This window comes from Neofelis nebulosa, chromosome 8 (genome assembly GCF_028018385.1).
Source record: "Neofelis nebulosa isolate mNeoNeb1 chromosome 8, mNeoNeb1.pri, whole genome shotgun sequence".
NCBI lineage: Eukaryota > Metazoa > Chordata > Mammalia > Carnivora > Felidae > Neofelis > Neofelis nebulosa.
Genome location: NC_080789.1, coordinates 58,431,778 through 58,451,252, shown reverse-complemented (window position 1 = coordinate 58,451,252; position 19,475 = coordinate 58,431,778). Strand labels below are relative to the sequence as shown.

At 49.9% G+C, this 19,475-nt stretch overlaps 1 protein-coding gene across 3 annotated transcripts in view; it reads left to right on the top strand.

The window, feature by feature from the left end:
- Positions 1–17,887, top strand: part of KIF5A (kinesin family member 5A) — a 29,971-nt gene extending 12,084 nt beyond the window's left edge. Inside the window, exons 5-30 of one of the 3 annotated variants that reach the window (XR_009265598.1) lie at positions 176–224; positions 641–696; positions 944–1,031; positions 1,312–1,436; positions 1,904–2,008; positions 2,193–2,341; positions 2,447–2,595; positions 2,921–3,096; positions 4,508–4,576; positions 4,934–5,140; positions 5,433–5,579; positions 6,372–6,560; positions 6,931–7,048; positions 7,425–7,489; positions 7,600–7,709; positions 8,088–8,189; positions 9,163–9,223; positions 9,461–9,532; positions 9,616–9,720; positions 10,263–10,283; positions 12,498–12,714; positions 12,979–13,132; positions 13,432–13,514; positions 13,915–13,942; positions 14,417–14,840; positions 15,588–17,887. Coding sequence is in view for 1 of the 3 variants with exons in the window: in XM_058742242.1 (XP_058598225.1) it covers positions 176–224; positions 641–696; positions 944–1,031; positions 1,312–1,436; positions 1,904–2,008; positions 2,193–2,341; positions 2,447–2,595; positions 2,921–3,096; positions 4,508–4,576; positions 4,934–5,140; positions 5,433–5,579; positions 6,372–6,560; positions 6,931–7,048; positions 7,425–7,489; positions 7,600–7,709; positions 8,088–8,189; positions 9,163–9,223; positions 9,461–9,532; positions 9,616–9,720; positions 10,263–10,283; positions 12,498–12,714; positions 12,979–13,132; positions 13,432–13,514; positions 13,915–13,942; positions 14,417–14,495 (2,724 nt within the window). In the remaining 2 variants the exon portion in view is untranslated. The remainder of the gene's footprint in view (positions 1–175; positions 225–640; positions 697–943; positions 1,032–1,311; positions 1,437–1,903; positions 2,009–2,192; positions 2,342–2,446; positions 2,596–2,920; positions 3,097–4,507; positions 4,577–4,933; positions 5,141–5,432; positions 5,580–6,371; positions 6,561–6,930; positions 7,049–7,424; positions 7,490–7,599; positions 7,710–8,087; positions 8,190–9,162; positions 9,224–9,460; positions 9,533–9,615; positions 9,721–10,262; positions 10,284–12,497; positions 12,715–12,978; positions 13,133–13,431; positions 13,515–13,914; positions 13,943–14,416; positions 14,841–15,587) is intronic. The other 2 variants (XM_058742242.1, XR_009265599.1) reach the window with 2 other exon arrangements.
- Positions 17,888–19,475: the final 1,588 nt, after the last annotated feature.

Genomic DNA, 19,475 nt, shown 5'->3' with positions numbered 1-19,475 from the left:
GAGAACCTGGGAACCCCAACTTATTTTCCTGCTCTAGTCACCTCAGCTCTTCTTCTCTGCTAAGATATTCTCTTCTGCCCTTTCGCTCCTACTACCACCGTTTGAGTGAGTCACATTCACTTGAGATTCTTGTATCGGATTTAAGATAGGCCCTCTTCACTTTCTCCCTAACCAGGTTTCTTACTTTGAGATTTACCTGGACAAAATTCGTGACCTTCTGGATGGTGAGTTTAATCCCGTTGGGTGGGTGGGGGTGTGAGGAGGGCAAAGAAAAGAAAGGTCACATTGCTCTTGGGATTGCGTGCTGTTTGGCAAGAGAGGGCACACACACTCATACCTATGTTCCTTGCCTCCACTAACCAGAATTTCCAAAAACAAAGGGTCAGAAGATGAGCTTAGACACGCAAGGTGAGCCTGCTCACCCAGAGCATAGAAACAGCCTGAGGCCAGCTGGAACCTTGAGGCTAGAATCCTGGAGGAGGAGAAACTGAGTTTTCAGTGTAGGCAGGGACGTTAAGCTTCATGGGGAAGTCTTTCTCCTCTTTTGCACATAGAAGAAACCACTGTGTCAGCAGACTACAGGGTGTGGGGTTGGGGATGGAAATGCTAACCTTGCCTACCCTGCATTGTCTTGATTCAGTGACCAAGACAAATCTATCTGTGCATGAGGACAAGAATCGGGTGCCATTCGTCAAGGTGAGAGTGGGGACAGGGGCACCTGGGTGGGTGTATTGACCAGTGGGGTTGTGGGAAGAAGATAGACCAGAGACCCAGAAGTTGGAGGGCAGATAGCTTGGAGGAGTGAGATGTGCTCAGGGACCAGGGAGAGTCCGAGGGCTCGGAAAAGACAGTCTTGAAAGGTCACGTGGGCAGTGTGTAGGTAATTTAATTTGCAGATCAACGTTCACAGGTTGCTGTCCATTTGCCCTCCCCGCCCCCGCAGGGTTGTACTGAACGCTTTGTGTCCAGCCCAGAGGAGATTTTAGATGTGATTGATGAGGGGAAATCAAATCGTCACGTGGCTGTCACCAGTGAGTGGGGATACAAGGGGCTCTCGAGTCTGGGAGTCTGCTGCTTGTCTGCGTCCTCTGGGGCTGAGGGACTGGAAGTAAGCGAGGGAAGACTGTGTCCTCTGCAAGAAGAGGCTGCCCTTGTGTGTGCAACCCAGCTGCCTGGGAGACGCTGGGGCAGGGCTAGTCCTGACCGGCTCCCTCTCTCTCTGGGTGGGCCAGCGGTCAGTGGAAGCTGGGGGCTGAGGGCTTTGGCTCCACAGGCATTAGTACAGGGACTGCTCCTCCCTTGGTCCTGCAGACATGAACGAACACAGCTCTCGGAGCCACAGCATCTTCCTCATCAACATCAAGCAGGAGAACATGGAGACCGAGCAGAAGCTCAGTGGGAAGCTGTATCTAGTGGACCTGGCGGGGAGCGAGAAGGTTGGGGGCCTGGGGGTGGGGTGGGTAGGCAAGGAGGTCGGGGGGAGCTTTTTCTTTCAATCAAAATAACTTTTTAGTTGAGATATAATGCGCATACCATAAAGTTTACCATTCTGAAGCATACAGTTCAGTGGGTTTTAGGATATTTGGAAGGTTGTGCACCCATCACCATTAGTTCTAGACCATTTTCATCACCTGTTAGCCGTCACTCCTTATGCTCCCTTCCCCCAACCCCTAGCAACCACTAATCTACTTTTTTTCTGTGCATTTGCCTTTTCTGGACATTTCGGTTAATATGTGGGTAGCTTTTGGCAAGAGAGTTTAGGGTAACAGAGGAAGGGCCTTTTCTGTTCTCTTTCCCTGCCCCTGCCCCTCTTGCACTGAATCTCCCTACATGGAGAAGAGGCCATGAGAGTCCTCTCCCTCTGCAGTGCTTATGACACACTCATCCCTTAATTCTCTGGTAGGTCAGCAAGACCGGAGCAGAGGGAGCCGTGTTGGACGAAGCAAAAAATATCAACAAGTCACTGTCAGCCCTCGGGAACGTCATCTCCGCGCTGGCTGAGGGCACAGTGAGTTTTCCTCAGGCCCCCTTGTTCTGCAGGCTGCACCCCGTCTTCCAGCTTCTCCTCCTGCTGCCGCTGCTATCTCATCACGCCCAGTTCATGGGGTGTGCGATCCTTAGTCAGCACCACTGTCCTTTCTGATTCCCTTGTTGAGTATTGTCCTGATTCATAATCTCCCCCCTTCCCCCAGAAAAGCTACGTTCCCTATCGTGACAGCAAAATGACACGGATCCTCCAGGACTCTCTGGGAGGAAACTGCCGGACAACTATGTTCATCTGCTGCTCACCGTCCAGCTACAACGATGCGGAGACCAAGTCGACCCTGATGTTTGGGCAGCGGTCAGTGGCAGAGTCCCTCGTCCCTATGCCAGCCCCTGCTGCACTCACCCCTCAGGATCACGTAAGCCTTCGTGGAGGTCTCATCTCCTCGTTCTCCTCACCCAGGGCAAAGACCATTAAGAACACTGCCTCGGTGAATCTGGAGTTGACTGCTGAGCAGTGGAAGAAGAAATATGAGAAGGAGAAAGAGAAGACAAAAGCTCAGAAAGAGACGATCGCAAAGCTGGAGGCTGAGCTGAGCCGGTGGCGCAGCGGTTAGAGAGGGTTCCAGTGGGCGCGAGAGACTGTGGGAGGAGGAGGCTTGGGGGACCAGAGGGGCCCTGTCTGGGGTGGTGCTTAAGGACAGGCGAACCTCCCAGGAGGGTTGTGTTTCTGGAGGCGTGCAGTAGAGTGGTCATGAGGGAAGGGGAGAGGGGGCTGACCACCCTTGTCCCACCCCCCAGCAAAGGTTGAAGGTGCACTTGGCAACAGAGTTGGAGACCTGCCCGGAGGTCTTGGCGTTGAGGAGCGAGGGAGGAAGGACTCCTGGATACAGCTCTGTCTCCTCCTGTCCCTCACCTTGTTCTGCCCCTTGGCCAGGAGAGAACGTGCCTGAGACGGAGCGCCTGGCTGGAGACGATGCAGCCCTGGGAGCTGAGCTCTGTGAGGAGACCCCCGTGAATGACAACTCGTCCATCGTGGTGCGCATCGCACCTGAGGAGAGGCAGAAATACGAGGAGGAGATCCGCCGCCTCTATAAGCAGCTCGATGACAAGGTGAGGACATCCAAGGCACAGAGGGGAGGCCAGGGGGATGAAAAGTGAGGGATTAAGGAATTAGCTTCTACTGCCTTTAAAAGATTTTTTTTATTAAATTTTTTTAAATGTTTATTTTTGAGAGAAAGGGTAGACAGAGCGTGAGCGGGGGAGGGGCAGAGAGAGAGGGAGACACAGAATCCGGAGCAGGCTCCAGGCTCTGAGCTGTCAGCACAGAGTCCGACACGGGACTCGAACCCACAAACCGTGAGATCATGGCCTGAGCCGAAGTCAGACGCTTAACTGATTGAGCCACCCAGGTGCCCCATATATATATTTTCTTATTTTAAAAGGGACAAATGCTCACTCATTACTGCAAATGTGGAAGATAGCAGTGACTAACATTTAGAATTGTTGAATTGCTGTATCATATATCTGAAACTAACATAACACTGTATGTTACCCATATTATTAAAAAAATTAGGGGTGCCTGGGTGGCTCAGTCGGTTGAGCATCCAACTTGGCTCAGGTTGTGATCTCACGGTTCGTGAGTTCGAGTATCGGGCTCTGTGCTGACAGCTCAGAGCCTGGAGCCTGCTTCGGATTCTGTGTCTCCCTCTCTCTCTGCCCACCCCCCCACCCCCACCTCTCTCTCTCTCAAAAATAATTAAACATTAAAAAAATTTGGAAGATAAATAAAAATAAATAGAAGATTTAAGTCTCCCATCATCACACCATTCAGAAATAACACTACCAACATTTTGCTTTTCTTCATACATAGAGCATGCAGTTGAGATGCACTGTGTGTGTAACTTTGCATCTCATTTCCTCATTCCATATTCTATAAGGAGCAATTTCCTACCTTGTTAACAATTCTTCATAAAAGTATTTTTTCATTAAAAATCTTTTTTGTAAAAGCATTTTAAAAGCATTTTAAAAGTCCATTTCTCAAAACTTATTTATTTATTTATTTATTTATTTATTTATTTATTTATTCAAAACCTATTTAACCACTTGCTTACTGCAAGGCGTCTAGTTTTCTTTGTTTTGGGTAGTTTGTTTTTGCTCTTATAAGTAACCCTGAAAGGTCTATCTTTGCCTTTGATGCATAAGACTTTGCTTTTGAATGATTTGATTAGAATGGAGGACCAAAGTGGGAGTTCTTGGTTAGAGGCCGTGTCCTTTAATCTAAAGGCTTTTGCTGGGTATTGGCAGGGTTAGATCATCTTCCAGAAGAAAGGAATTTGAAAGTGAGGGTAGGAGTGAGGTGAGAGGCTGAAGGGAAAACCTCGTTTTAGGTTTTGGGGTTTCTAACTCAAAGCCTGACCAGTCTGGATTTTTGTCAGGATCCGACCTCTGGCCCCAACCCCATCCATCTAGAGTGGAAGGGGCTGCCTTCCTTCACTCCCTCTTCCCCCCTTGCCTCCAACAGGATGATGAGATCAACCAGCAGAGCCAGCTCATAGAGAAGCTTAAGCAGCAGATGCTGGACCAGGAAGAGGTAATGGGAAGGAGGACAAGGCATGAGAGGAGAGCGGTGTGTTCCCGAGGAAGGGCTTAGTCTTCTGCTTAGGACTTAGTCACGCCCCAAAACTATAGAAGTCTGGGGACTTAACTGGGGCTTTGTGTAAACCACGGCTTTTGGAGTCTGGGTGCTTCTTCCTTCTGTTGTCCTGCTTCTAAGAAGCCTACACCCCCCTTCCTCCTGACTTTCACTTTGGCCCTTGCTCCTCTCCTAGAGCTGTGCGCTCCAGGCTTCGGGTGCCAGAGGGACCCTGTTCTGGGGTAGTGCTCTGAGCTTCCCCAGACCAGGGGACCATAACGGTGGTCCCTCACGTGCCTTACCTCTTTCTTGAAGTTGTTGGTATCCACCCGAGGAGACAATGAAAAGGTCCAGCGGGAGCTGAGCCACCTGCAGTCAGAGAATGACGCTGCTAAGGATGAGGTGAAGGAAGTGCTACAGGCCCTGGAGGAGCTGGCCGTGAACTACGACCAGAAGTCCCAGGAGGTGGAGGAGAAGAGCCAGCAGAACCAGCTTCTGGTGGATGAGCTATCCCAGAAGGTGGTGAGTGGCTGACTGGGGTGCAAGAGCTCCCTGGCCTCCAGAACGTCCCCCACATCCAAAGCGACCCCTGCGTCACGTTTGTACCCTTGCACTGCTGTGTGGTGTGTTGTGGGAACCTTTCCCACCTGTCACCACACTGCCCTCCTGACTCCTGTCTCTTCCAAACCCTTTTGCAGGGCCCATGTTCTCTTTGTAGCAGCCCTCAGGGTCATGTATGAGGGGGAGGCCTCTGCCTGGGCTAGGCAGGGGGGTAGGAAGATGGCAGTGGGATGACCTAAGGGGCTGTCCCCAGGCCACCATGCTGTCCCTGGAGTCTGAGTTGCAGCGGCTACAGGAGGTCAGTGGACACCAGCGAAAACGCATTGCTGAGGTGCTGAATGGGCTGATGAAGGACCTGAGTGAGTTCAGTGTCATCGTGGGCAACGGGGAGATTAAGCTGGTGAGTGGAGACAGAGGCAGGAATCTTGTTCAGGTCATTCTTGTTCTGGGCACTGGTGGGGGATGCAGGGTGGACAGTCCAGGCCCTCAGGGATGCTGAGGAAGGTGGGCCAGAGATCTGGGAAACATGCCTTTAGCATGGGGTGCTTGGATGGCTCAGTTGGTTGAGCATCCGACTTCGGCTCAGGCCATGATCTCCTGGTTTGTGAGTTCGAACCCCACCTCGGCCTCTCTGCTATCAGCACAGAGTCTGCGTCCGATCCTCTGTTCCTCTCTCTCTCTGCCCCTCCCCCACTCGTGCTCTTTTTCTTTCTCTCTCAAAAACTAAACAAAAATTAAAAAAAAATAAACTAGATACAGGAAAACAAGTAGAATTTTGCACAGACTCAACTGTAAATACACCTTCCAAAGGGTGCTGAATAAAGAAGGAATGGAGATGTGCCTATAGCAGGCTTTAGAGATGAGGCACAGATGTGAGAATGATATATGCAAATCTGTGGCAGTGAAAATGACCCATCTGGGTGATCAGGCAGAACAGTTTGACTGCAAAAGAAAATCATATTGCTTTATAAGATGGAAGAGGGCGATTGTCGGAACTGGATCTTTAAGTGCAGGTAGAAGGATTTAATACGAAATGCCAGGTGATGGCAGGTAAAAGTTGTTTAGAAAATACTTGTCCCACCCGAATCCCTGTGTGTGGGGGTGTACACGGGGATAGGCAGGGTGGAAGGGAATGGGCAAAAGCTTCCCTGCAGCAGAGAAGTACCTCTTCCTGCCTTCCCCCACCCCGCAGCCGGTGGAGATCAGCGGAGCCATCGAGGAGGAATTCACGGTGGCCCGACTCTATATCAGCAAAATCAAATCAGAAGTCAAGTCTGTGGTCAAGCGCTGCCGGCAGCTAGAGAACCTGCAAGTCGAATGTCATCGCAAAATGGAAGTGACTGGGCGGGAACTCTCCTCCTGTCAGCTCCTCATCTCCCAGGTGAGCGCTGGGCATTGAGGGCCTTTGCGTGCAATGGGAAGGAGGGTGATTCTGTAGCTTGTGGGATAAAACTCCTAGCACCCACTTTCATGTCAAGGACCTAGGGTCAACCAAAGTCAAGGATAGAAGAGAAGAGCCTGGGGTGGCAGGGAAGGGTCCAGGCCAGGGAAGTGAAGGGTCAGAGGAGATAGCACGCTCTGAGCTGATGGGGTCTAAAGGAAGGGTCCAAAGAAATGGCCTCTGGCCCTGTGTCTTCAGGCAGGCGCAGCAGGAGGGGAGGGCCTGGGAGAGCTGCAGAGGTCTGTGCTGCCTGGAGTTGTGTCCTTGACTCCACCCTTCTTCTTCCTCTCACCAACCCTTCCCCCATTAGCACGAGGCGAAGATCCGCTCGCTTACAGAGTATATGCAGAGCGTGGAGCTAAAGAAGCGGCATCTGGAAGAGTCCTATGACTCCCTGAGTGACGAGCTGGCCAAGCTCCAGGCCCAGGGTGAGGCCTTCTTAAACCTCTAAACCACTTATCCTGGGATCTGAGATCCCAGAGGGGGCAGGGAGGAAAAGTGGCAGACATCAGAAGAAACCACCTGACAGCACACTCATCCAATGCATTAGACTGACACCACGGAGGCCAACTCATACGCTACTTAGCATGCTTTTGCACAGAGCTTATTGTACACGAACCATAAACCCTCCGTTGATCTCTTTCCCTGCTGTGTCCAATTGGACTGTCCTAACCCAGAAGAACATCACGGAGGGTCCATACTGGGTAGATGTCGCCTGCCCGACCCGGAGCTCTGGTCACAAAATGGAAGTTCTTTCCTGAGGAGGTAGGTGTGAGGTAAGCTGTCTTTCCTTCTTTCCCTCAGAAACTGTGCATGAAGTGGCCCTGAAGGACAAGGAGCCAGACACACAGGACACAGATGAAGTGAAGGTGAGAGGGGAAGCTGTAGGGGACCACTGGGGCTTGGCAGGGCTGAGCCGGCCCGCTCCAAGCTGGTGTCAGGGAGTCCGGCTTTGAGTGTGCGGTGGGGTTGTTTGCAGAAGGCCCTGGAGGTGCAGATGGAGAGTCACCGGGAGGCCCATCACCGGCAGCTGGCCCGGCTCCGGGACGAGATCAATGAGAAGCAGAAGACTATCGATGAGCTCAAAGAGTAAGAGTCCCCCCTGGGCAGCCCCGGCCTCCCCGGGTCCTCTTGCCTTGCTCTGCCCACACGCGTGCTCCCTCTTGGCCCAAGGTCTGCTTTGCTCATTTCCAAGCGCCCCTCCCCCAGCGATGCCACAGCTTTATCACCCAACCCCAGGAGACACGGGAGTGAGGACTAGTCCCTCTCCTTGAGCTCTTGTGATTGGATAGCTCAGGGTTCCTCACTCTGTCAGCGGCCTGCGTCTGCCTCTGATATCCAAAGGTAGACGCATCAGTCCCGACTTGGCCCGGCTGTACCGGAAGGAAAATGTTTGCAGCGCCGGTCTTCCCTTTCCCGGTCCCTGACATCGTTCTGTTCTCTCCGACACCTCCTTGCCCTGTGCAGCCTGAATCAGAAGCTCCAGTTAGAGCTAGAGAAGCTTCAGGCTGACTACGAGAAGCTGAAGAATGAAGAGCATGAGAAGAGCAGCAAACTCCAGGAGCTGACGTGAGTGATGGGTATCTGCCCGCAAACCCGCCGCCTGCGCTGGCGCAGACTGCTACTCACACCGGCAGAGGCAGGGCGCGATGCAGATGTGCACATGGCAACCTCGAGAGTCACGTGATGGGGCGGGGAAGGGAAACAAAGAGAGACTTTCAGAAAGGACCTCTACTGACTGTTAGCTGCCACGGAAAGATGTTTGTGATGTTCTCTTAAGTGTGAAAGGCAGGTTACAAAACAGTATGAATGGTAGGATCCCATAAAGTTTTGGGGGGCTGTACACGCATAGAAGTAAGAGTCTGGAGGGGGTGGGGCCCCCTGGGTGGCTCAGTGGGTTGCATGTCACGCTCTTGATTTTGGCTCGGGTCATGATCTCACGGTTTGGGAGTTCAAGCCCCGTGTCGGGCTCCGTGCTGAGAGTGTGGAGCCTGCTTGGGATTCTGTCTCCTCCCCCACCCCCAGCTGGTGCTCTCTCCCTTTCAAAATAAATAAACAAAAACAGGGGCGCCTGGGTGGCGCAGTCGGTTAAGCGTCCGACTTCAGCCAGGTCACGATCTCGCGGTCCGTGAGTTCGAGCCCCGCGTCAGGCTCTGGGCTGATGGCTCGGAGCCTGGAGCCTGTTTACGATTCTGTGTCTCCCTCTCTCTCTGCCCCTCCCCCGTTCATGCTCTGTCTCTCTCTGTCCCAAAAATAAATAAAAAATGTTGAAAAATAAATAAACAAAAACAAAAAAAGACGAAGAAGAAGAAGTAAGAGTTGGGAAAGATGGACACCAGAATGTTAATGGTGATTTGATCTGTGAGTAGTAGAATTATGGGCTTTTTATGAAATTCATCTTTTTTTCTTTTCTAATTTACACAGTGAACAGGGTAATTTGCATAATAAATAATAATAAAGTATAGATCAAAGGAATGGAGAGGGAGGAGAAAGGGAGGAGGGACTGTCCTGAGGGACTCTTGTGTTTCCTTCTTCTACCCAGATTTCTGTATGAGCGACATGAACAGTCCAAGCAGGACCTCAAGGGTCTGGAGGAGACAGTTGTGAGTGGTTTGTCTATACCAAGTTAACAGGGTGAGGTGGGGACTTCATTTCTTCCCCCTGATTTCTTTATAATCCCATTCCTTATGCAGATTCAGTCTGTGGCATAATCAGGACACATCTTTTCCTAAAGGATGAGTGATTCACCTGACTAGGCAGACTGAAGGTTCCAATAATTTTGAAGTGAAAAAGTTGACCTGGTAATTTGGCCATCCCCAATTTTTCACCATTCTTTCCAGGCCCGGGAACTCCAGACCCTCCACAACCTTCGCAAACTGTTCGTTCAAGACGTCACGACTCGAGTCAAGAAAGTGAGTGCCTTCCTAGGATTTTTCACAGCCCCCATATTTTCCTCCTGTCCTCAAGTTTCTCTAACCCCTCCATCTTTAATCAGAGTGCAGAAATGGAGCCCGAGGACAGTGGGGGGATTCACTCCCAAAAGCAGAAGATTTCCTTTCTTGAGAACAACCTGGAACAGCTTACAAAGGTTCACAAACAGGTAAGCGAAGGGGGCAGGGGTGAAGAGAACTCTTGAGGCCAGGTGCCGAGGAGACCCAAGTCCTCTGAGGCCCCTTGGATTTAGGAAAACCTACTTGCATGTCTTCCTTACTTTTCCCTTTGACTTTTCCTCCGAATCCCTTCTTTATCCGTATTTGGTTCCACTTTTCCCTTGTTCTTTGTTCCATGCCTGTTCTCCCCTCTCAAAGCTCCCTGCCTGCCTCTGCTCAAAGTGAAATTCCCCAGGCCTATGGATGTGGAGGGAGAGGTTGAAACTGACAGAGGTTTCAGAGGCATGGGGCTGTGGCACCACATGAGGGATACTGGTCAGAGACAGGAAATGATGGGACAAGACAGAAGCCGGGGAAGTTGGGCTTTCTCTCATGGAGAAAACTCCATCTGCCTAGGCCTGGGGCAGGCATGCAGGGTAATTAAAGGATGTCCTCCAGATGGCCCAACCACCCCCTGATCGGGGCCGGTTGAAACTCCTGTGTATTAAGTTGCTGCCTCTCTGTCCCCCTCCTTGCTGCTGCGGTTCCTTAGGTGGATGACTGGGTTTCAAAGGTATGGGGTGGGGAGGCAGAAGGGGCAGTCCAGAGGAGTCAGGACAGGAAATGTTTGGCGAGGACAGAGCAGGAGCACCCTCCCTAGTGCCAAATATCTGAGCCTTGAAGACAGTTGTGGCAGTGTATCAACTGGCTCTTCTGATTCATAAAATAAACCCTAATCTATCCTTCATTCCCTTCTTTCAATCCACCTTAACATTAGATTTAAACTCATGTTCTCAGGGCACCTGCCTGGGTGGCTCCGTCGGTTAAGCACCCGATTTCTGCTCAGGTCATGATCTCACAGTTCGTGAGTTCCAGCCCCGCATCGGGCTCTGTGCTGTCAGTGCAGAGCCTGCTTCAGATTCTCTGTCCCCCCCCCACCCCTCTGCCCCTCCTGACTTGCACTCTCTCTCTCAAAATTAATAAAAACAAAACAAAACTCATATTCTCACTAAATCGGAGCTTAAATTTCTCAGTGCAATGCCCAGCATATTTAGCAAATATTTGGTACACCTTTTCTTTTTTCACAAATATAATAAAAGGAAAAGCCCCAGAACTGTGGCCCAGTGACAATCTGCAGGTTTGTGTATTTTATTTGGACCTGCAAAGGGCTACACTATCATTTCCCCCCCTTTGTTTATTATAAAGCAATATAACAATGTAACAACATTACAGAAAAGTTGAAAGTCAAGGGAAGAAACATTTGTAATCAGTTGCGCCTTCCTATTTTCATTTCTCTGTGTTCACTTTCCTTCTCCGTCCAAATGGATGTCATATTGCTTATTTTTTCCCCAGTGTTTTTGTTGTGGTAAAACACACATAAAATTTACCGTCATAATTACTTTAGGGTCAGTGGTATTGAGTGCATTTGTATTCGTACTGTTGTGCAACGTCATCACTATCATCTTGCAAAACTGCACCTCTATACCTATTAACAACAGTAACTCCCCATTTCCCCTGCCTCCCAGGCCCTGGCCACCGTCATCATTCTTCTTTCTGTCCCCATGATTTTGTCCCCTTTCAGTACCTCCCATAAGTGGAATCATACAGGATCTGTGCTTTGTCACTGGCTTGTTACCCTTAGCATAATGTCCTCCAGGCTTATCCACATTGTAGCATGTGTCAGGACACAGGCTGTGTCCTTTTTCCTCATGGAAGCATCTGCCTCTGCTCTAAGTCCCAAAGATCAAAAACTACTCACCTGTAGAATGGAGGACTCCTCATAATGTCCTACTTCAGCAGAGACGAGACTAGAAAGGAAAATGAGAGAGATGCAGAAACTTCCTCAGCGAATAAATAGAATCTTAAATGGGCAGGACTGCAGCCCTATTATTAATTAAGCCAAACTGCCCCCACAGCAAAGCATTGTTTATAATCTTGAAATTGTCCAGAGTGAAAGAGGCACAGAAGTGTTCCCAGCTCTGTGGGAACCCACTATACTCATTTACCTGGTATCTTCCGAGGCTGGCTCTGGCAGTCTGTAGGGCCCCCAGTTATTGTATGAAACCCTATAAAAAGATCAGGAAGTCTTTTCTGGCTGCCAAGTGGTTGCTACCACTCTCTAGCTTAATTTAAATGCAGGAGGGGCAGCCCAGGAACCCCTTGTATGTGAAGGTAATGAGCACAAATGTTTGTGAGACCTCAAACATTTTCTTTCCCTCCTATGGGGTGCTGTGCGTATGTGTGTGGGTCGGGGGTGAGGTGGGGCTCCCGTATTCCAGCTTCTGCTCCTGCTCTGCACCGCACCTAACCTGCACTCAATGCCATATCCACCTTCCAGACTGCTACCATGCTCTTGCTGGCCCGCCCCCCGCATGCCTACAAAGCCATCTCTGGGAGAAGGGTGCCTCATCCCCATGGTTGCCCTGGGGCTGTTGGTCTGGCACAAGCTGTGAGATATTAGGGGGCGGATATCTAGGCCAGGAAAAGATGAGGACAGGGCACTGTCACAGGAGTTCTGGGCTACAGTGGAGTTGGCATGTTTCACTGTTCAGAAAATGATGTAACTTTTTAATGCCTGACCACTGTTTGCTTAGGGAGAAGGAAAGAAGTGGCCAGAAGAGCAGTTAGGTAAAGGGAACAAGGACTTGAGGAAACTACACGGTCTCCGTCTTCTCTGACTTGATTTTTCTGTATTCTCTCTCCCTGCCCCGCACTCCCACACTCCACTGCTGGCTCTCTTGGGTCCCTGGCTTTGCCTCTGGCCCCTTCCCTTGGTCTTACCCCACAGCTGGTACGTGACAATGCAGATCTGCGTTGTGAGCTTCCTAAACTGGAAAAACGACTTAGGGCTACGGCTGAGAGAGTTAAGGCCCTGGAGGGTGCACTGAAGGAGGCCAAGGAGGGCGCCATGAAGGACAAGCGCCGGTACCAGCAAGAAGTGGACCGCATCAAGGAGGCCGTTCGGTATAAGAGCTCCGGCAAGCGGGGCCATTCTGCTCAGATTGGTGAGTGCAAGTGGGTGGCAGCCGACAGGGTGGGATTACCACTGGGGGAGATCAGCAGATTCCGAAGCATCGAGCAACTAGATTGTTGCTTTTTACCCTACCCCGACCCCGGGATCACCTCCCCTCCCCATACCATCCCCCAAACGTGTAACAGTGAATGATCTTATAAACACCTCTGTTCAGCTCCAGCAAAATGACTTTAGGGACCAGGGCAGCTGCAGGGGTGACGGCCTCCTCATGGTCATTTTCTTTTCTTTACCACAGCCAAACCTGTCCGGCCTGGCCACTACCCAGCATCATCACCCACCAACCCCTATGGCACCCGGAGCCCTGAGTGCATCAGTTACACCAACAGCCTCTTCCAGAACTACCAGAATTTGTACCTGCAGGCTGCACCTAGCTCCACCTCTGACATGTAGTGAGTGGCCACTGGCGTGGGTTGCAGTCCCAACCCAAGGCTCTCGGCCCTCTATAAGGCATAAGATTGAGTCCGTTATTGGGTGACACTTACTTCTTTTCCTAAGTAGCTCCATTTGTGACCCTTTCGTGATTTCACACCTATGGTTAGAAGGTGGGCCTTGCCTTCCCAGCCAGTGGCCATGCAGTTGTCCTCTGTTCTCTGGGGATGGGAGGCTCCATCACTGAGGGGATTACTGGTCCTCCAAGTAGTGGAGGACAGGTACCAGAGGCTGCGTGTCTCTCCTCTGCTCCATCCAGCTTTGCAAACTCCTGTACCAGCAGTGGGGCCACGTCTTCCGGAGGTCCCTTGGCTTCCTACCAGAAGGCCAACATGGACAATGGTGAGTGAAAAAGATGGGTGACCAAGTGGCCTTTGGGATTCCCAGGGCAAGTTGAAAAGAGTAAGAGAAGTAAGTGACCCTGTGCCTGCAGCTTGAACACTGCCCATCACTTCAGGGTCTTGGATTCTTAGAGGCGGATTCTTCCCATTGCCGTGCCTGTCCTCACCCTCTCTTGCCTTTCTGCTACTCTTCTCCTTCAGGGGGGATCAGGGAGACCTTTCTCAAATAAAACAATCATGCAGCTTGGGGTAGTCGAGAATAGCGACCCAGGTGGCAGCTATATTCCAACGAGTCTTACCTTTTTCTCTAAGGGGTTAGGATGCGGGAGGGTTTGGGGAAACTGCTTCTAACAGTCTCTTTTCTTCTCCTAATCCTGTGTTCTCAATGATGATCTCTTCAGGAAATGCCACAGATATCAATGACAACAGGTACACCAGTCCCCATTGCTCCTGGGCTCTCTAGGTGGGACTAGAAGAAATGGTTCAGTTTCGCTTGGGCCCTACTTGGAGGTTCCTTGGAGCCTTCGGGGAAAGGAGGAGGAAATGAGAACCGTTCTTGCCATCACCATGTTCTCCAGAAGATCTACTCATCCCCTGCCTCTTGGGGCAGAGAGCACGTCCCCCCCCCCACCCCATCCCATCCGCGGCTCCCCCCCCCCCCACTCCATTATGGGGGCCGGGGAAGTACCAGGGCCACCCGATGACCTGGGTTTCTCTGCTTCCTCTGGGAACTCTGTGACCTTGCGCAAGTCAGCTCCATCTCTCTAGCTTTGATTTTCCTTGTATTCCTGTAAACCCTGAATAGTCCCTGCCTTTTGTTATCTCGTAGGGATGCCAGGAGAGCAAAGTGACAGGAATGTTTTCCTTTACATGGAGCTGACAGTGCTGGGTCTCTTCTTCCAGGAGTGACCTGCCATGCGGCTATGAGGCTGAGGACCAGGCCAAGCTGTTCCCTCTCCACCAAGAGACGGCAGCCAGCTAATCTCCCTCACGGACTGCCGAATACCCGCACTTTCAGGTAGCTCCAGGCTGCTTTCTCTGACCAGCCTCAGGGTGCCTCCTGTCTTGCCCTCAACCTCTTCGTTTCTCCTGCTTTTTTTATCGTCTCAAAACTTTTAATATGTAGTTGTCCCTCAGCTCCTGCCTTCCCTTCCTAGGGGCTACTTCGGTGCTGGCCCACGGGCTGTGGACACTGACCTCCCCATCTCCCTGAAGCTTTCCTTTTGGCTAGAGTAATGACCACAGTACTGCGTTGCTGCCACTAGGGGCTGCTGCCACATGTCAAAAAGAGTGAGCGGGGATGGTGCCCATCTAGAGTCACGCCCAGGTCAGGGAATGTAGTAGATGTAAGGAGACTTGAGAGATCATCCCAACCCTCTCTCTGCCTCCACCCTGAAATAACTTTGGATGGATAGGTATTTTTGGAACTAAGACACCTCCAGTAAAGGAGATGTTTGCTTTATCCCTACACCTGTGTCCCATACACCTCGTATCTGTGTATGTTACCAGTAAGCTCCAGGAAATGCCCCAGGAAGGCTAACTTTTTGTCTCTATACTGCAGTGTCAGCACTCCCCTCCCACCTTGCCCAGTGGAGGTGGAAAATAGCCATGCTCCCTCCCTGAGCCCCCCTTCTTCCGCCTCCGTCCCCAAGTCCTCTTTTCCAGCAGCGATGGCACCTTCCTGGGTCTTGTGTGTCACCAGGCTTCTCACTTGCTCTAGGGCCCAGAACTGGACACTAGGAGTCTGTTTTATTTCCCTCTTTGGAGAACACAGAAACGAGAGGATATGGTCAGTCTCTTACTGGGCTGCATCCAAGCCAAGCCCACTCGAGGGGCTTTCTGGGATAGTAAGCTGGACACAGTCAGGCAGAAAGACATGAGGGGCAGAGAAGTAGGAATGGGGAAGCAAGGTGAAGGTCTGGGGTAGAGGAGCAGGGGCTGGGAGAATAGTGTCTGGTTGTTGGTATTCAAGGAAGAAGACTGTCAATCAAATTTGTACAAATGCCACTCTGTTCCTGTTGAGCGGTTGGGCTACAAGGTGGTTCCTCACGACCTCTTTCTCTTTCTTCCCCAGTTTCTAAGAGGGACTGAGGCCTCTTCTCTCAGCATGCTGCAAACCTGTGGTCTCTGATACTAACAACTCCCTCCCCAGCCCTTGTTGTTTGACTGTACCGTTTGATGTCTACTCTTACTCTGTATCTCTTTGTACTCTGTATCTATATATCAAAAGCTGCTGCTATGTCTCTCCCTTCTGTCTTACTCTCTAAGTATCTAATGATGTATTTAGCAATTTCTAAGCATAGTATACCCTCCTCATTTGGGGTAATAGGGAGGAGGGTGAATGTTTCTTCTTTCAAACACGCGTCTCTCACACTGAGTGGTGTTAGTCACGGAGATGGTAAAAGGAAAAATGGGAGCTAGAGGGCTGTGATCCTTCTCTCTCTCTCTCTCTCTCTCTCTCTCTCTCTCTCTCTCTCTCACTCACACACACACACACGCACACACATGCACACACACACATGCACACAAAGCCTTAAGCAGAAGAATGTCTTAGCATCATAAGAAGATACAGAAATAGACTCTTCCTCCCTCCTCTTTCACATATAGCACAGGGGAGGGTAAAATGGAAGGACTGCTAAATTACATGTAGAATTTTATTCATATACCCCTCATCTGAACCGAGGGAGTCCGGGTGTGCAACTCTACCCTCCAAAGTGTACCTTGGGCCTCCCTCTTCCTGTCCCCTGACCCCCCTGTCCCGATGACCAAGGACATGGATTGTTCAAGGGACTATTTCCCTTTCTCCTCAAAACTCCTTTTGATATTCTCTGCCCCAGAACTCATGAACAGAATCTAGAGTTAACTTAAAATATTTTGAGAATTTGAGGAGGCAGACTCTTCACAACAGTCTATCAAATGGTTGCTCATCTGTCAGGTGATAGTTATAGGCAAGCATAGCCAATGATTGCTTCTTTGGGTTTGGGGGGGTGAACACACTGGGAAATTCCAAGTGTTTTTTGCCACGGTGAGGAGCTGGATTCTTTTCTCTGTCCCATATTGGGCTGCATGTTCTTCCCATCTCCACCTTTTGGTTTGGGACCTTCCAGTTCATTGACAAAATGTCTATCTCAAGATGCTTTCCTTTCAGGCTAGAGCCTCACTTTACCCCATGATATGTCAAAAAATTTCTCTTGACACAAATCCTTTGATAATATGTCCCCATCTGGTACTAAGTGCACTTTAAAGAAAGGGGCAGAGCAGACTGGGGGGAGGGTGGTTAGAGGGGAGTGCTCTTTCCCCAGCACCACCCCATGTAATTGATAGGACTGTTATTTTAGTGTCCTTCCACATGGTGCTAGGGTGGTTTTCTAGGTAACTGCAGGGATGGAGAGTGGAGGTCATAAGTCACTCCAAATCAAGAAACAAAGCCTGATGTCCAAATACCCAGTCTTACGTAGGGTGGAAGAACAGGATCCCCCAGCAGGCAACCATCACCTAGTTTTGAAGTCAGGAAAGAAAGCTTGGTGTGAGTACCAGCTGGCAAATATAGGTTGTATCAGCCTGTGACTCCTTCAAGGGAAAAAGTTCCTTCCTCTGTTACCTGTTGGGCCCCTTTTTAGCAATTAGGGAGACATGCAGGGAAAAATATACCAGAAGGGTGTAGAGTAAATCCAAAGCAGTGATATTCAAACATTTTTCAAAACAACTCTTTTATGGAACCCCGATATAAAAAATAACTAAAAGTGATGCAGATCTGGGCAGTTTCCATTTTCTTTATTTGGTGGAAAATGCTTCCTTGGTGGAGAAGCTCTTGAATAGTCCTAAGAGTTTAGAACCTGAGGGTTCTGTAAAGTAATTTGAAAACCACTGCTCTGAAGGAAAGGGGTTCCAATCTGCCTCCCCTGCCCCAAGCCCATAACCTAGAGCAAAGAGGGAAAGTCCCAATGGGAGAAGAAGGAAGATACCTATGCCCCTGTAGACTTGAGCTAAGATTTGCCAACAGGGCACCTCAGAATCACTTGGGCTTTATTTAATCTTGCCACCAAATGATTCTTTTAAAACACTTAAGAAACTGTGAAGGTGTAGGGCAGATGAGGAGAGAGATGTAAGGGAAATATAATTCACTTACATAAATAAGAACACACACACAAGGCCTTCACCAGAAGCTTCACTCTACATCCCCCCACCCCTTCCCACCACCACAGCATCCCTTTCGGAGAGCTAGGGTCACCACAAAGGGGCACCTGGCCTGCCCACTCACATCTGCCAAAATGTTGCATGCCAGCGTGGAAGACAAACCAAACCGCACAAACCCCAGTGTGTATTTACTTGATGTACATAGATACCTTGAAAATAAAATAAATTCAACGATGACTCTGTGGTGTTGTAAATCTTTATCCCTCCCCAGTCTCACTCCCTTACTTGCTTGTAATGGCATTTGACAGTGTGGTGGATATCCTTCCAGTTGTTTCTCTATAGATTTACACACATTTTTTTTTCCCACTTGACAACATATTCTGGAGACTTCTTCGTGTCATCATACGTAGATTTGCCTCGTTAAAATATAGATATAATTTTTCAAAAACATATTCTATAATTTATTCAACCATTCCGGTACTGCTGGACGCCTATCTAGGTTGTTTATAATTTTTAACAAAAAATAGTATCCCATTCTCTTCATTTTTTCCCACAGACCATCACCTCAGTCCCAGTATCAATTCTGTCCCTCTCCAGTGGTGCCTGGGTGGCTCAGTCGGTTGAGCATCTGAATTTGGCTCAGGTCATGATCTCACGGTTCATGAGTTCAAGCCCCACATTGGGCTTGCTGCTGTCAGTGTGCGGAGCCTGCTACAGATCGTCTGTTCCCTTCTCTCTCTGCCCCTCCCTGGCTCATTCTCTCTGTCTCTCTCTCAGTCATTCATTCATTCATAAAGTAAGCGCTACACCCAACATAGGGCTTGAACTCACAACCCAGAGATCAAGAGGCACGTGCTCTACCGACTGAGCCACTCAGGTGTCCCCTACCTCCATTTTAGAGCTTACCCCTACATGTCCTCTCTGCTCATGCCTCGGAGCTTCTTCTTCTTCTTTTTTTTTTTTTAATTTTTTTTTAACGTCTATTTATTTTTGAGACAGAGACACAGCATGAACGGGGGAGGGGCAGAGAGAGAGGGAGACACAGAATCGGAAGCAGGCTCCAGGCTCTGAGCCATCAGCCCAGAGCCCGATGCGGGGCTCGAACTCGCGGACCGTGAGATCGTGACCTGAGCTGGAGTCGGACGCTTAACCAACTGAGCCACCCAGGCGCCCCGCCTCGGAGCTTCTGAGATGAGTGGAGAAAACTGCAAGACCAAAACACCGGGGCAACTGAAAGCCTAGGAAGCAAACTGGCCCTTGGGTGTTGCTTACCACTTCTGTGTATCCTTACTCGGTTTCCTCCCCTGCCTCCCAGAGCAGGTGGTTAAAACTCCTCACCATCCTTTCTCACCTCCTCTCTTAGGCAACAATTAAGGCAACTGAGCATGAAATTCTTCATCTCCTCTCCATACCTACACACTTACTTATATCTGCACTAATCCTTTCCTTTCTTCCTTCTAACAAGTGGTGCCTGGGTGGCTCAGTCTGTTGAGCATCTAACAAGTGATAAATCTTCTCTGGACTAAAGCAAATCTCTTCTATATCCTTCATTCTTGAGATACTTACATAGACCCAATATATACAATACCTAAAAGTGATGCAGATGGGCGGTTTGCATCTTCTTTGTGATTTCTTCACTTCTTGTAAGGTCTCCCTGAAAAGTGTGTTTCTTTTATTTTTTTTAAAGTACTCTCTATGCCCAGCGCCCAATGTGGGGTCCAAAAACTCATAATGCTGAGATCAAGAGTCACATGCTCTATTGACTGAGCCAGCCAGGCGCCCCGAAAGTGTTCTTTTACTGTGTTTCTCCATACATGACTCCCCA